We start from the raw sequence: 16,901 nt of genomic DNA, 5'->3' as shown, positions 1-16,901 counted from the left end.
TAATAGCTAATGCTTATATACAGAGCACTTATATATGCCCATCACTATTCTAAATGCTTTACATATATTAAACCATTTAATGCTCACAACTATTATTATCCCCATTTTACAGATGAAGATTGAGGCTCAAGAAGATTAGGTGACTTGCCCAAGATTGCTCAGCTAATAAGGAAACCTAGGGGAAAAACAAGGCAGGCTGGCCAAAATCCATGCTCTTAACCAGGACAGGTTACTGTCTCTCTTGATAAACTATACTCTAAAGCAACAAGACTGACTTATAATATAATGCCAGAACATAAGCAATCAAATAAGCACTATCCCCTTTAAAGTCGTCTTCATAGGAAACTCTATACATATCCAAAGATGCGGTCACTGAGCATAACATTTTTGGAAAGCCTTCTTTTGACTGTCCCCAGAGGGCAGTAAACAAGTCTCCTGAAAGATGAGATTTCTTTCAAACAGCTGGGAATCATTCAGATGCAAGTCTTAAAGTGTGATTAAATTGTTTAATTCTGCTTTTGGTAACATAGCAAGAAAAATCTATTAGCTGATTTTGCTATTGTGCCCATAACTCATATCTGCTCCCAGGAACTACATTCACAAGTGGATTTTAACATTTACAATACTACATTATTGTAATTATTTGTTCATGTGCCTATCTTCCAACTGAGGTAAGGTCCTCATTGGCAAAGACTGTCTCTTTTTCATCCTTGAATCTCCAGCCCCTAACACAATTCCTGGCAAAGAAAGTCCTCATTAAGAATTTCTGAATGAACTCTATGAAGAATGCCACACAAATGCTTTGAGCAATGACAATATATTCGAGAAAATAAAAATACTGCCAAGAGGACATCAGAGTCTGTGTACAAATAAATATATATGTACATGAAGACTATAATGAATTAAAAAATGAAAGTTTTAAGGAGTAACTCCTAAAATTCTGAATATCAAGGAAGATAGAACTCAGTTTTAACAGGTCTTCTTATAATAAAATAATATCTAGCTATGGCCATGTCTCACAAAACACAATGGGGGGGGGCGAAGTAGCTAGGCCTCACTGTCTAAAAGGCAATCTACTGAACCAAGGAGGCAGAAATAATCATAAACTTTCTCAGATAAAGATGCAAAAACACATCTGCTACACAGCAGACACCAGGATGCATCCTGCCTATGGGTTCAATCGACAAAGCACAACCTGGTGCCTGAAGTGTAAATCAAAGAAGCTTCCATCCCTGCTACTTATTGACATTTTGCTACCTGCAAATTTCTAATGTGTGCAAGATGGGCCTATTTTTATTTACAGCACAAACCACAGACCGAATGTAAAACAAGATGCTTAATAAATCCAGAAGAACGTAAAACACCAGCATAACTCAGACAGCAAGACAGACGCTCACTCCTTAATTAAGTGGGTGATGTTCTGTTTAAAACAAAAAGACAACCTTGGGCTAGAGCTAAGATTAAGCACTCGGTGTTGCGGGGGAAACGCCAACCATTTCCAGGGCAGAGGCTTTAAATCATGAAAAATAAACCATCTGATAGTCTGTATTCAATAGTAAGTAGGCAGTCGGGACACAGACTGATTTGGATTAACACATTTTCAGTTATAACGAGTAATTTTACAGAGGATTAGTATCTTGATGGGCTGATCAATACGAGGCACTGCTGCTATTACAGATGAAAAGAAAATTGCCCCTCTGGTAATAAAGTGTGCGTGTCTTCGTTCCCCTTCATTTGCTGAGTCCATTACTGTAATGGTTCCAGCATTAACAGCTGGGGCAATTTAAGCAGCAGGGGTCTGATGAATTAAAAAGCTGGGCACCCTGGCTACCCATCCTTTCCTTTCAGGGCTGCATATGCAACTCCTCTGCCTGGCTGGTTCCAACACCAGGATCAGGTTTTATAAGAACAATGACTACGATTTCCCAATTATTTGTATCATTTATAGTGTTCGCAGCCAATCATGTGACTGAAACAAAAATTGCTCGCAGCATATTGGCTGCTGAGTTGGCGAAAAATGGCACACTATTTACCTAAATAACAAGATTGACATGACAACAGGCTGGAACCCACGGAAACTGTAATGTCTGCATTCGTTTGCCTGGTGCTATTTTCAAGAAAATAGAAAAAGAAAAGAAAAAGAAAAGCAGAACATTCATGCTGACAGAAAAAAATATATCATCAGCAAAATTTTCCATCTCTGTTTTCAAAAAATGGCAAACTGGGAAACAGTGAGATAAAGGACTGCTGTACATGGAAAGAGAAAATCCATATTAATGCAGCCTTGAGACTTTAATCATGCCCAATTCAGCAGAGTGAGTTAAGGCTGCCACATCAGCCCATTTTATATTATTACTGGAGATATGCTGGCCCTTGAGGCTCAGCCTTGAATGATCCAGTCGCTAAATGAAGGTGACAAAGGGCAGACTTAGGGCTAATGCAGAAATCAGAGCTCTGAATTTTCTGATCACAAACAGTTATGAAAATACTCACGCACTGGCAACAAATCTCCTCCTCAGACCGGATGCAACATAATTTGGTCCTTCAAACTGAGTTTTCTATGTGGTTTCTACCAGATGTAAAGGTCTCAACCTAGACCCTTATCCACAGGGTGGTTCTTTAACATAAAGGAAGGCACGTCACTTCACAGGCAGGTCCTTTCCAAAACTGCAGGGCAAATACATGATGGGCATGGCAACAGGACAGATGCTTGTAGCATAAACAAAAATACAAGCCTATATAGGCTTTCAAACCTATGCTCAAGGTTCAGCTTTCAAACACGTGCTGGTCTTGCAGAGAAACACAGTGCCAAGGGCAAATGTTTGGAGACAAGTTCCTACCAGTGTACATCTTAATCTCCTGAACAGGTCCTGACCCAACCCAACAGTCCCCCAGATTCTTCCCAGCTTACACTAGAAAATCAGCTAGCGAGACAATTTTGTAAGATAATCCAAAATCAGTTTATAACCAAAGGTTAATAAGTGAATGAGGTTAGCAGAACTCTAAATTCACCTTCTCCAAACTGTGCCATTTTTTTGAGGCTCCAAAAGTACCATCTCAACTATAAAGTTCTTTTCTTCAAGACGTTAGAAAGTCACACTTTAAAAATAACTTAATCAAGAAATCTACCATAATAAACTAACCACAACAAAATACACTAAACCTGGAAGATAAGCTAGCATTTAAAATTTGAAAGAGAATACTAGAAAACAACTGTTGAGAGTTGCATGTGCTGAAGAGTCTTGTTTCTCAAAATTAATACCTATATTTATGGTATGTTAAGTAATTTTGAAATTCGTAAGTATTTAACCATTTTCCCTTATTTCTTTCAGGTTCTGGTTCCCTCTCTCACTGGTAGAAAGCCTAACAACCACTAACAGGCAATGATGCTCTTGGGAATCCATTCATTCATTTGATAAATATTTATGGAATACTTACTATGTGCCTGGCACCATGTTAAGTACAAGGGATAGAATGGTGATAACAAAACTAAAATGACACGGTCTCTAACTTTCTTTTAACTTTTCTTTGACCCTTGCAGTCTAAATGCCAAAACCTGGGGGCTTCCCTGGTGGCTTAGTGGTTGAGAGTCTGCCTGCCGGTGCAGGGGACACGGGTTCGAGCCCTGGTCCAGGAGAATCCCACGTACCGCAGAGCAACTGGGCCCGTGCGCCACAACTGCTGAGCCTGCGCTCTGGAGCCCGTGAGCCACAACTACTAAGCCCCCGTGCCACAACTGCTGAAGACCACGTGCCTGGAGCCGGTGCTCCGCAGCGAGAGGCCACCGCAATGAGAGGCTCATGCACCGCGGCGGGGAGTGGCCCCTGCTCGCTGCAACTAGAGAAGGCCGTGTGCAGCAACGAAGACCCAACGCGGCCAAAAAAATAATTAATTAATTAATTAATTAATTAAATGCTAAAACCTGTATTGCTAAACTCAGCCATAATAAATCCAATCAGCAGCCAAGGAGCCAGTATGATAATTATTAAGGGCCACATGTAACGTGCATCAGACTCCTGAGGCTCTCGACCATTCACTCTTCATTCAAAAGATACTTATACATTTCCTTTATGTGCAAGACCCTCTACCAGGTACACTGGAAAGATCGAAGGATGAATCAGACACCAATGCGCTGTCTTCAAAGAAGTTAATGATTGTGGAAAGTGTATTAAGACTTTTTTTCCAATGACAAGATTTAGTTTTCAAAACCAACACTAAGATTAAGAATGTTAAAAAACAGAGCTGTATGCACCTGAAACCATCACAACCTTGTAAATCAATTATAGTTGAATAAAAAAAAAAGAAAAGAAAAGAAAGAAAAAGACCTGGAAATAATAGAAAGTAATAAGAACTCACTGTAACTCAATGGTTTAACTACTCAAGGAAGGTATTTAAAGTGGTTTCAAAACTATGAGCAAATAAAACTAACCTTTCTTCTACCTAGGGAAGGCAATCAAAACTATTAAATGATGATTAAAGGCTGACCCATACTCTGGAAGAAAGATCAAGCAAAAGATAAAGGCGGATTTAGGGGAAAAAAACACAGAGTAGAATTTGTCAGGCGAAGTTTCAATTTTTTAAGTTCCTTGGTCATTGGTCCACCACCAAAACTGTCCTACATTTAGTTTCCTAAATTACCATCAGATAAACTGGTGAAATAATCCAGGATGGCCCATGAGGAAGGTAGAGGCCAAAAGAACCTTCTCAGAACTTCACTAAAGTGCCAAACTGCAAAAAATAAAATAAATTGAGTTTTTAAAAAAAAACCCAGTGGGTACATACATAAATAACAAACTTCCTTTTATTGAGTTGTTATATTTATAACTTATTATACCTTATAACTTAAGGTTTATCTTGTTAAATGATATTAAGACAATTATCACCAAAAATGGAAGACTTTTTAAAGGATTTTTATTTGAAACAGCAGGCTTATCTATTCTGGATATATTCCTTCACTAATAAAAATATACATTTTTTTACCATTTTAATCACTTTATTATTAATTAAACAGATCAAGGGGTCATGTCATCAACATGACTTGTTGCCACTGATGATGTTGACCTTGATCACCTGGCTGAGGTAGTGACTGCCAGGTTTTCTCCACTGCAAAGTTAAAATGTACATTTCTCAAACAAAATTATTATGCTCCCATTAAGTATATAACCCTCTCAGTAATAAATTTAAACTGTTTCTATTCTCAGTAATTTAAAAAATGACGATCTCACGCAAGCCAGCATAAGAACCTTTAACACTAGCTTAGAATTCAACATCCACATCTTTTCATTCCAGAACTAAAGAACAGTTCTAATATTTCTGAACAACCTCTAAAGGAGTCCTGGGCCTCTCCTAAGGATACCTCCTTAAATAGATCTTAGGAAGGAATTCCATGACCCCTAGACCATGTTAAATAGATCTTCCTGAGGAAGGAATTTCATGACCCCCATACCACAGTAGATCCTCCCTGCTACCATGTCCCATTCCCATGGTAAAACGCACCACTCTACTGCTGGTACTTGCTTAATTATCTATCTTCCATGGTAAGGCAGCCAGTCCCATGGGACCAAATCTGCCATATTTACCCATGTGTCCCCAGTGCTGAGTACCCTGCTTGGCACTTTTAATCGGGTTCCTCAACTGAACCAAGGAACCCAGAAAATAGTTTGACTATGTTCTCAATTCTTCCAAGGGTGGTACATCACTAGTACCATTTCGGACGAATGGGTAAGAAGTTAGTGTGACCCCAGTAGAGAAAATCTGCCCGATTAGACACTCGTATACTATAAGTTCACAGAATGAATGGCCTGAATATAGGCTAAATAGCTACTGGGATTAGACAGGTGGTAATGATGATGACAATGAGATGACGGTGATAACAACAACACAATGTTCTAGGTGCTCTACCTGTATCTCAGTTCACCCTCATCACAATCATAAATAACACCACAGTTTTACAGATGAGGAAACAGAGGTACAGAGAAGTTAAGTTGCTTAAAGCAAATGATGGAGCAGGATTCTATTCCGGGATCTGCCTCTAAAGCCTCACACTCTAAACCACTCTACTGTGACTAAATGGGCAATGCTGGAGTGTGGCGGATGGAAAGTACATTCTCATCTAAAGAGGCAGCCACTGTTCAGCTCTAGTTAATGAAATGCATGCCTAGTGTTGCCAGATAGTCTAGTTTTTCAAGAAAGCCAGCCATCCAGACTTTTATGTGAAATCTCCCAACTTTTAAACAGTGGAAAATAATTTGGAAACTTTCAAACACAGTTCATTTGGGCCAAATAAAACACCTTCATAGGCAGGAGGAATGTGTAAGTTGTAAATCTGTGATCTCCAGTGGCCCCTATGTTTCCTTAAAAATAGACATGCCAAAAATGCATACTCTGAATCTAATCATTAGGAAATATCAGACAAATTAGAATACAGGGGAACTTCCCTGGCCATCTAGTGGTTAAGACTCTGCGCTTCCACTACAGGGGGCTCGGGTTCAATCCCTCGTCGGGGAACTGAGATCCCCATATGCAGCATGGCAAGGCAAAAAGAAAAAAAAAAGAATACTGGAGGGCTTCCCTAGTGGCGCAGTGGTTGAGAGTCCACCTGCCGATGCAGGGGACGCGGGTTCGCGCCCCAGTCCGGGAAGATCCCACATGCCGCGGAGCAGCTGGGCCCGTGAGCCGTAGCTGCTGAGCCTGCGTGTCCGGAGCCTGTGCTCTGCAACTGGAGAGGCCACAACAGTGAGAGGCCCGCGTACCGGAAAAAAAAAAAAAGAACACTGGGACATTATACCAAACAAAATAGCTTGTACTCATCACAAAGGTCAGTGCCTTACTCATCACAAATGTCAATGTCATAAAAGACTAAGAAAGGATGAGGAACCAATTTAAAGGAGATTAAAGGAGACCAGATTGAAGGAGATTAAACAGACTAGAGACATGACAATTAAAAGTAATGTATGACCCTGGATTGAAACCTGGACCAGAAAAAAAAAAAAGCTATAAAAGATATTATTAGGACAATTAGCAAAATTTAAATATGAATTTTGGATTAAATAAGAATATTTTATCAATGTTAACTTTTTCTGAAATTGACAACTTGCTATGTTTATATATGAGAGCATCCTTGTTCTTAGGAAATACATGCTTAAGTATTTAGGGGTAAAGAGGATTGATGTCTCCAATTTACTCTGTAATAGTTCATAAAAAAATAATAATAGTTCATGTATTTATATGAAAGAGAGACAGCTATAAAGCAAATGTAGCAAGATGTAAGCAAGTTCTGAATCTGGATGATAGGTTTGTGAGGGCTCTTTGTTCTACTCTTACAGCTCTTCTATAAATTTTAAATCATTTCAAAATAATAAATTATATCATCCAAAAAAAAAATGGGGGCAGCCTTATGTCAGCAAAGGGTTCTTTGGGCAACCCTCAATCAAAGCCATACCTACTCTGTCCCTGGCACAATGGCCAAACCTAATCATACTAGATTCTCACAGCAACTCACAGAAGCAGCTATTCTTGACTCCATTTTCTGGCTGGAGAAACTGAGGCACAGGGTGGCAACTCTCTGTCCAACAGCAAAAAAAATTTTAGAGGCCATGGTTCTAACTCAGCCTATCAAATACTAATCTGGACTATTCTACTACATGCCTTGTAAAAAAATTTATTTTAAAAATGCATGAATATACTTTGGTACCCTCTTATGTTTTAACACAAATTAAATAAATGTTATCATAAAAAGCTAACTATTTAATCCAACCTTTTTATTCACCCTCCAGACTTGGAAACTGTATAAAAGTCTATGACATAAGCAATCACAAGAAGAAAATATATTCTAACTTATTTCAAAGAGAAAAGGAAAACCAAAAGCAATTACCCATTATAGGGGTAAGAAGTTTAATTTAAAAAGCAAACAAGAGGAACCTTGCTGGTGGCACAGTGGTTAAGAACCCGCCTGCCAATGCAGGGGACACAGGTTTGATACCTGGTCCGGGAAGATCCCACATGCCGTGGAGCAGCTAAGCCCGTGCACCACAACTACTGAGCCCACATGCTGCAGCTACTGAAGTCCGCACATCTAGAGCCCATGCTCCGCAACAAGAGAAGCCACCGCAATGAGAAGCCTGCACACCACAACAAAGTGTAGCCCCTGCTCACCTGCTCGCTGAAACTAGAGAAAGCCCGCATGCAGCAACAAAGACCCAACGCAGCCAAAAAGAAAAAAACAAACAAGAAATCTTTGTGACCTTAGGATAGGTAAAGACTTCATCGATATGACACAAAAAGCATGAATCATAAAAAGAAATATCAATAAACTGGACCTTTATCAAAATTAAACACTCCTGCTCGTCAAAAGACTATTAAGTAGGGCCTCCCTGGTGGCGCAAGTGGTTGAGAGTCCGCCTGCCGATGCAGGGGATACGGGTTCGTGCCCCGATCTGGGAGGATCCCATATGCCGCGGAGCGGCTGGGCCCGTGAGCCATGGCCGCTGAGCCTGCGCGTCCGGAGCCTGTGCGTCCGGAGCCTGTGCTCCGCAACGGGGGAGGCCACAACAGTGAGAGGCCCGCATACCGCAAAAAAAAAAAAAAAAAAAAGACTATTAAGTAAACTAAAAGAATGAGAGACAATATTCACCATACATATTGCTGACAAAGGACCTATATCTAGAAAATATAAAGAACTCATAGCACTTAATACTAAGAACACAAATTACCCAACCAAAAAAAAAAAGAGCAAAAGATCTGAACAGACACCTCACTAAAGAAGATATATACCTGATAAACCAACACACGAGAAGGAGCTCTGCATCATTAGACATCAGAGAAAAGAAAAGCAAAACCACTATGAGATACCACTTCACATCCACTTTTAAAAAGATAGTGATAACAAGTGATGAGGATGTTAAGAAATTGGAACCCTCAAACATGAATATCAAATGGTACATCCACATTGTAAAACAATGTCTTAGTCCATTCAGGCTGCTGTAACAAAATACCATAGACTAGGTGGCTTATAAATAGCAGAAATTTCCTGCTCACATCTGGAAGCTGGAAGTCCAATATCTGGGTGCCAGCATGGCTGGGTTCTGGTGAAGACCCTCTTCTGCTTGTAGACTCCCAACTTAATGTTGTACCCTCACATGGCAGAAGGGGCAAGGGACGTTTCTCAGGCCTCTTTTATAAGGACACTAATTCCATTCCTAACCACCTAATCACCCCCAAAAGGCCCTACCTCCTAATACCATCACCTGGGGGGTCAGAATTTCAACAAGAAAATTTGGGGGGGACACAAGCATTCAGACCATAACAAACAGTACAGCAGTTTTTTTTAAATGTTAAGCACAGATTTACCACATGACCCGGCAATTCCACTCCTAGATATCTACCTAAGAGAAATGAAAACATTTGTACATATAAAAAGTAGAACACAAACGTTCATAGCAGCATTATTCATAATAGTCAAATAGTGGAAACAACCCAACTATCCATTAACTGACGAATGGATTAAACAAAATGTGGTACATTCATACACTGGAATAGTACATTTTTCAGAAATAAAAAGGAACAAAGTACTGATACTACCACATGGAAAAAAGCTTTTCAAAGAGATACTCACCCTCATTAGTCATCACTGAAATGCAAATTAAAACCACAATGAGATACCACCACACGCCCACTAGAAGGGCTAAAATTTAAAAGACAAAGACGGACAATACCAAGTACTGGTGAGGCTATGGAGCAACCAAAACTCTCATAGACAGCTGATGGAAATGTAAAATGGTGTAGTGGGTTTGAATAGCATCCCCCAAAAAGATATGTCCAAGTCTTAACCACCGGGGCCTGTCAATGTGATCTTATTTGGAAAAAGGGTCTTTGCAGATGTAATTAAGTCAAGGACCTTGAGGATAATGAAATTAAGATCATCTTGGATTTAGGGTAGGTCCTCAGTGCAATGACTGGTGTCCTTATAAGAGAAAAGAGACAGAGATTTAAGACACAGAAACTCAGAGAAGGTAGCCATGGAAGACTAGAGCAGAGATTGAAGTTATACAGCCCAAGCCAAGGAATGCCTAGAGTCACCAGAAGCTGGAAGAGACCAGGAAGGATTCTCCCCTAGAGCCTTCAGAGGCCCCATCAACACCTTGATTTCAGACATATCCCTAGAACAGTGAGGGATACATTTTTGTTGTCTTAAGACACCAAGTTTGTGGGAACCTGTGCCAGCAGCCCTGGGAAACTAATACAAATGGGAGAATCACTTTGAAAAATTGTTTAGCGGTTTTTTATATGGTTAAACACAGAACTACATACCACGCACCGAGTGGACTCCTGGGTATTCATCCAAAAGAAATGAAAATGCAGACTTATACATGAATGGTCATAGCTGCTTTCTTCATAATAGCCCCAAACCAGAAACAATCCAAATGTTCAGCAACTCGTGAATGAATAAACAAATGTGCCAGAGCCACACAGTAGACAATTAATCAGCAATATAAAGCAATGAGATACTGATACACGCAACAACATGAATCAATCTCAAAAATCATTATGCTGATTGAAAGCAGACAGACCCAAGAATACATACAGTATACTTCCACCTATATGAAGTTCTAGAAAATACAAACTTCATCTACAGGGAGAGAAAACCTATCAGTGGTTGCTTGGGAGCCAAGGTGAGGGAAGAGACTGACTGCAAACCAGCAAGAAGAAACTATTAGAAGGGATTAAAATGTTCTCTGTATCAACTGTGGTGGTGGTTCCACAGGTGTTTTTATCCATCAAAACTCATCAAATTGTACACTAAATGGATGCACATTACGGTACGTAAATAACACCTCCTTTAGAAAAAAGAGAAGATAATTCATGAGTAAATGAACATTTTATCGTTTTATATTTAAGATTTAAAACTTAATTTCCTATACTTTGCTCAACCAGTAATATTTCATAAATAAATTTTAAATAAAGATCAAAGAAATTTTTTAAGTAAACAGGCAGACAACTTGTTATATCATTTCAACATGTTTTACAAGCAGAAAATGGAAAAAAAGCTTTGGAGTCAGAAAACCTGTTTCACAGAGCAACCAAGTGGCCTTGGGCAAGTTACAACTTCTACAAGCCTCCATTCAACATCCATCAAGTGTGAATGACATTAACAACTACCTCACAGGCAACAGTTAGGGTTTCAATAGAATAAAAGCTCCCTTGTGCAGGGATTCTATCTTAGCCAAAATCAGAATCCCTGTGTCTGGCAAATAATAGGTGCTAAATAAGTCTTTACAGAAGAAATGAATAACTTTCATTGTAAACCCAAAAGGTAAGAAAGACATTACACACAATACCACTGTGTGACATCTGTTTCTTGGAACTGCTGTAGACTAATGCAGAAGGATCTTTCCCCTTTGTACCCATCTTTATATACTGCCTTTATCACATACAGACTCAAGCATGGAAACTTCAGGTCCCTGGTGAAACTTTGCTATAACTCGGGTCATAATAGAGCACATTTTATATTTTAACTCCATAGAGGTATTGCCCTAAGACAAAGTGAGTTCACTTGTAGGACTCTAAATTCTATGAGAGCACAAGCAGTGCCTATTTCATTTACCAATGGTTCTCACATCCAATAATTGCCTGATACAGAGTGAGCAACAAATAGCGTGTAGAAAGGCCCTGTAACCAGATAAAGCAGAGGACAGAGGGACTTCTAAGAAGGCCAAAGTGGCTGATGGGCAGAGAGCAGGGAGGGTGTCATGTCTACTGAGGCTGTGGATGATGCAAGTAGGGTCTAGACCATGCAAAACAGTGTGGGCATGTGAAGTTTCCTCTTTATCCTAAGAGCAACAGAAAACCATGATAGATTTTTTTTTTTTTTTTTTTAGTCGCACTGAGAGGCCTGCCAGATCTTAATTCCCCAACCAGGGATTGAACCCAGGCCACCGCAGTGCAAGTGCCTACTCCTAACCACTGGACTGTCAGGGAATTCCATGAAATATTTTTAAACAGGTGGTCGGCAGAGGATGTAGGAAGGAAAGGGCCATGATTAGATTTGCATTTTGAAAAGCTCACACACCACAGTGTAGAGAAGAGTCTTGTGTGGAAGGAGAGACAGAAGGGGAGCAAGGAGTGTTTGGGTGGAGAGTGACTATAGACCAATAAGGAGACTATTGGAACGGTCCATTGAAGAGGTAATTAATGGTAGCTTGGTCCAAGGTGGTGAAGATGGAAACAAGTGACCCGATTACCAATATATTTAGACAAATCAATAGGACTTGATTTGCGGAATGAGGGAAACACTCAATTCTTCTGAGCCTCAAGTCTTCATCTGTAAAACAGGACTCTTGATATTCCACCTGTAATAATATCTAACTTGCAATCTGTTGTGATAAGAATATGAAATAATATAAATATTATGAAAACGCAGAGCCTGACACGTAATAAATGCTTAAAAAAGAAAAATTCTATTACTATTATTATTGTAATCTCATGGAAGAGCAAATGCTACAGGGTGAACCCCCAAAGTAGAAAATGGGATTGTAGTTAAAAATCCATATCCGCTGGGCCGAAGACACAACATAGACAACTGCTCCAAATACACACATCTGACCGCACAGATTATTTCACCTAAACCGATGTCAGTCCTCAGAAACCATTACCAAAGAGGAAAGCACAACTGTTATGATCACAGGCAGCTGAGAGTCCGGTAAACTGAGGCACATGGGTAGCTACAAATTTAACCAAGGAATGAGGTGCAGAAGCAGGACAAGGAAATGGTGTCTTGATTCTCATGTGAGCTGGTCCAACAGGACCAGGCCTGCATCCCGAGCAGCACGAATTTAGAGCCCCCGAAGTCCCTGGCTCCCTTGCTGACAAGGCCTTGTCATCCCTTGTCTTAAGACCGCGGGTCCGCCTGCCTTTCAACCAGGCCCTTCCGGTTCCCAGCCCCCAGCTACAAGTGCCCGAAAGATCCCAGACTCCGGAGAGCCCGACATACCTTAGCTTCGCGCTCTCGTTCCTCGGCTGTTGGGGTCCGCTTCATGCTGCCGATACAGCAGCCTTCGCCACTGCTAGTCGCGTAGATTTCTCGCCCTACACCCCGCCTCCTCCATGTAGTTCTCTCTGCGTCTTGCTCCCGCCTGCCGCCATTCTCCCTCGGAGCCGCGGGAACTACCACTCCCAGGATGCACTGCGGCGACGCCGGAATGCGCCTCGGGGTTGGGAGCGAGAGAATTTCCCAGGTCCGACAGCTAGGCAAGCGTCCCCTGCGCAGAGAGCTGGTGTGCTAGGGCCCGAAGAGAACTACATTTCCTAGGAGGCAACGGGGCCGGCCATGTTTTTCCCGTGCTCCTCTCGGCCGGCCGCACCACACGCCGTCGGCGCTATAGCAACGGTAGCTGGCGGCGGGGAGAGAGTGGCGGTAAGTACTCCCGGGGAATAGATGGGGCGCAGGTTGCCGCCCCTCTACCTGCAGCACGGGCTGGGGTCCTGGGGTCTGCTCTACGTCCTGGAGAAGCCCTGGAATTCTGCTCGCGTGAAGAGAAGCCAGGCTCGAGACACCTCCACCTCCTCAGGCCCGAATCACAGCCCGCCCATTGTCCCCACCCCCAGCACCGGTTTGAAATTTTCTATCCCAGCCCTAAACCCTAGCTGATGAGCGTTGAGGCTAATTGCCGTGCTTCTCCAGGTCCTTCTTCAAGTAGAAGGTCACACAAACAGTTCGCTTATTTGCCCTGGATTAGGAGTTGGTTGGGAAACCCTAAGCCTCTTGAGTGACCTATTGTTTGCTTAATTTTTACAGTTATTTGTTTATCGTGATGACCCCGTAGCCTCTTAACTCCATGAAGGTGGAGACTTTGTTTACTATTTTAGTCTCAGTGCCAGGTACTCATTTATTCATTCCATAACCATTCATGTTGGCGCCCACCCTGTGCCAGGCACTGTTCCCAACCAGCTGTGAACAGGACTGATGCCGGTCTCAAGATGCTTACACTCTATTAGTGAAGAGGAAGTAGTAATGAACCAGTAAATTAGATAATTGCAGATCGAGATGATTGCTGTAAAAGAAATAAACAGCGCTGAAATTGGAAGAGTATTCTCACATAGGATGCTCAGGGAAGGCCTCTCTGAAAAAGTGACGTTTCAGTTGAGTCCCAAAGAATGAGGAGCCAGCTAGTGCAAAGGCCTTGAGCAAGACAAGGGTACCATGGATTTGAAGAACCTAGAGAACAGTGTGAGTGGCACACAGTGAGCCAGGAGAGATCGCATGACACGCTGTTGGTGAGGTATCGCAGCACTGTGCAAGGTCTCTCAACCTCGACGCTATTAACATTTGGGGCCAGATAATTCTTTTTTTGTGGTTCCTGTGCGTTATAGGATAGTTAGCATCATCTCTGGCCTCTAGATACCAGTAACACTGGTCCCCTGCTTCCCAGCTGTGACAGTCAAAAATAGGATCAGACAACTACTTCTTAGATGTGTGACCTTGGGCAAGTTACCTAAGTTGTGTATCAGTTTCTTCATTTGTAAAGTAGGAAACATTTTGAGTAACAACCTCACGAGGATACTGTGAGATATTTAATTAATTCACATAAGCAGAGTACTTAGAAGAGTGCCTGGCACGTTTTAGTAAGCATTCAATAAATGTTAACACCATCATCGTCATCATTGTTATTATAAAAGCCACCAAAGCTCTAGCGTGGAAAAGTTATCATTTTCACAAGTGTCCTGTGTTTAAACTTCTTGCTAATTTGGTTCCTAAATTGACCCCTCCTGTGGCAGTGTTTCCAAAAGTAGATGATCTCCCAGGCATATGTCTATTCGTTGTTTATGTCACAGTAAAAATGCACTGGTCTGAAATCTTCTCTCTAAAAGATGATGCATGTATACATATGCATACAAGATTTTGGAAACCATCTCTGGCTCCACAGACCCTGAAGCCCCAAGGACTCCATTCATTCATTCATTCATTCATTAAACAACTATTTAGTGAATGCCAGCTATGCACCCAGCTCTGTGCCAGCCTCTGAGAATACAGAGGTAAATGAGACAAATCAGCTTGCTACTCTCTCAGACTTTACATTCTAGGACCAATGTGCTAGAGATTGGGAACCTCTGCCTTAGGACACCTTCATTGGTTTTTTACATTACTAAAGATTGCATGGACGACTCACATCCGCATTTAAAACTAAGTTACTGTGATGCATCTCTGTAAAGAATAGAAACTGTAAAAATGCCAGCATTAGCTGGACAGCATGTATGTGGATGTAGGAAGCCCTGGGACTTCCTAGGAGGTAGGGACCTAGGCCTCATGGCAACAAAGGACACAACAAAAACAAACCCACCTGGTGAATTTATGAAACCTCTTTCACAAAACCTGGATCTACCCGCTCCTTTGTGCATCAAGCTGAAGATTAATATTCAAGTGATATTCACATCCCAGGCACATGTGCTAAATGCCTTTAATTTACCATCTCACTTACCTTTAAAATAACTCTGTGAGATAGGAATGGTTTTCTCCATTTTTTAAATTAAGGAACTGAAACTCAGTGAGATTAGGTGACTTGACCAGCCAGTAAGTAATAGAAACAACCATTTGAATCAAGTTCCTGACTTGGTTTTTTTCCAAATACCTGCTTTCTTTGGGGAGCAGAGAAGGGGATGGAGGATGGAGAGGAGGTATTTCTTAAATTTGGGGGAGGTTTTTTTTTTTTGGTTTCAGATAGAGGAAGAAGAAGAAGAGAAAAGGAAGAATGATAATCTTACCTCATTTCCTAAGCAAACTATAGGAAATATACTGTTGAAAGGACCACTGGCTCCATGATTGAATGTAGTATTACTTTTAAAATAGAAGCTTTCATCTTTTTCAAGCAGCACATGTGGGCAATAAGATGTCCATTAAAGTTCTAGTGCCTTATTCATTTTATTTGGTTCATTCCATTGCATACTTAATGTTACAACTTGGAAAGATTTTATTTGAATTTTCTTTTCTCCACAGATACACAATGTCTGGTCCAACTGATGAGACTGCAGGAGACCTGCCTGTGAAAGATACAGGTCTAAATCTCCTTGGAATGGGAGGGTTACAAGGTACAGCCAGCTGTTATTTATTACGATTATGAACTTTGATCAGTAACTTCTTTACTTTTAATTTAAAGTATTTCTGATACTCATACAAACAAAGCCATTTAAGTAACTATATAGTCTTGATTGGACTAAACAAGAAGATGGAGAATTTAGAACAACATGTGGTATTTTACTGCACGCATCAATTATCAACAGCTCATAGAAAATGTAAAATCCCCCTCTGTTCTGATAAAGAATTGTTATAAATCATCTTCTTAAAATTCCGCACATCAGTAGAAACGACACAGAGAGTACCAAGCCTCCAAACCAAATTGCCTGGTTTAAATCACATTCTCCATTAAAATGTTTCTTTAGGCTTAAATTTTATATGGGAGGAAATGCCATATTTAAAAATTTTTGCCTTTCAAGTAGAGTATCTCAAAATGGTTTGTTAGCCAAGTGATATTGACTCTGTTTTATCAAATTAATACACGTTAGAGGTTTTCTTTGTCCTTTTATCACTTAGTGGTTGCTATAGAGCTAAAAAGCACTTTCAAATTGAGAAAGAAAAGGACTGCTTTAAGGAACAATATAGAGTGTAGAGCTGTGTTTTTGTTTGTGTGTACAGTGTGTCAGCCATTCTGTCATGCCATAGCATTTGTCATTGAGAAGGCTGTGATGTAAAATATATTCCACTAAGGCTTCTTCATACACTTGTTAATCAAAACACTGCAAGTGGCCACCTTGAACTACCACAGAAAGGTGGTCAAAATATGGTTCATTGAAAAAGATAAATTTGACTATACAGCTTTTATTGTTAAAAGTAAAAAGAATGGGGGATGTGG

General features: G+C 40.8%; 2 protein-coding genes across 4 annotated transcripts in view; one reads left to right on the top strand and one right to left on the bottom strand.

Moving 5' to 3' along the window:
• Positions 1-13,196, bottom strand: part of FTO (FTO alpha-ketoglutarate dependent dioxygenase) — a 378,421-nt gene extending 365,225 nt beyond the window's left edge. For both annotated transcript variants that reach the window (XM_060084496.1, XM_060084497.1), the window contains exon 1: positions 12,989-13,196. In XM_060084496.1, coding sequence (XP_059940479.1) covers positions 12,989-13,033 — 45 coding nt within the window. In that variant the 5' untranslated portion in view covers positions 13,034-13,196. The remainder of the gene's footprint in view (positions 1-12,988) is intronic.
• Positions 13,197-13,355: 159 nt separating this feature from the next.
• Positions 13,356-16,901, top strand: part of RPGRIP1L (RPGRIP1 like) — a 99,005-nt gene continuing 95,459 nt past the window's right edge. For both annotated transcript variants that reach the window (XM_060084505.1, XM_060084504.1), the window contains exons 1-2: positions 13,356-13,411; positions 15,989-16,080. In XM_060084505.1, the coding sequence (XP_059940488.1) occupies positions 15,996-16,080 (85 nt within the window). In that variant the 5' untranslated portion in view covers positions 13,356-13,411; positions 15,989-15,995. The remainder of the gene's footprint in view (positions 13,412-15,988; positions 16,081-16,901) is intronic.

Source organism: Mesoplodon densirostris, chromosome 19 (assembly GCF_025265405.1).
Source record: "Mesoplodon densirostris isolate mMesDen1 chromosome 19, mMesDen1 primary haplotype, whole genome shotgun sequence".
In the NCBI taxonomy this organism is placed as follows: Eukaryota; Metazoa; Chordata; class Mammalia; order Artiodactyla; family Ziphiidae; genus Mesoplodon; species Mesoplodon densirostris.
The sequence above is the reverse complement of the archived record's forward strand: the minus strand, read 5'-3'. Positions and strand labels throughout refer to the sequence as shown.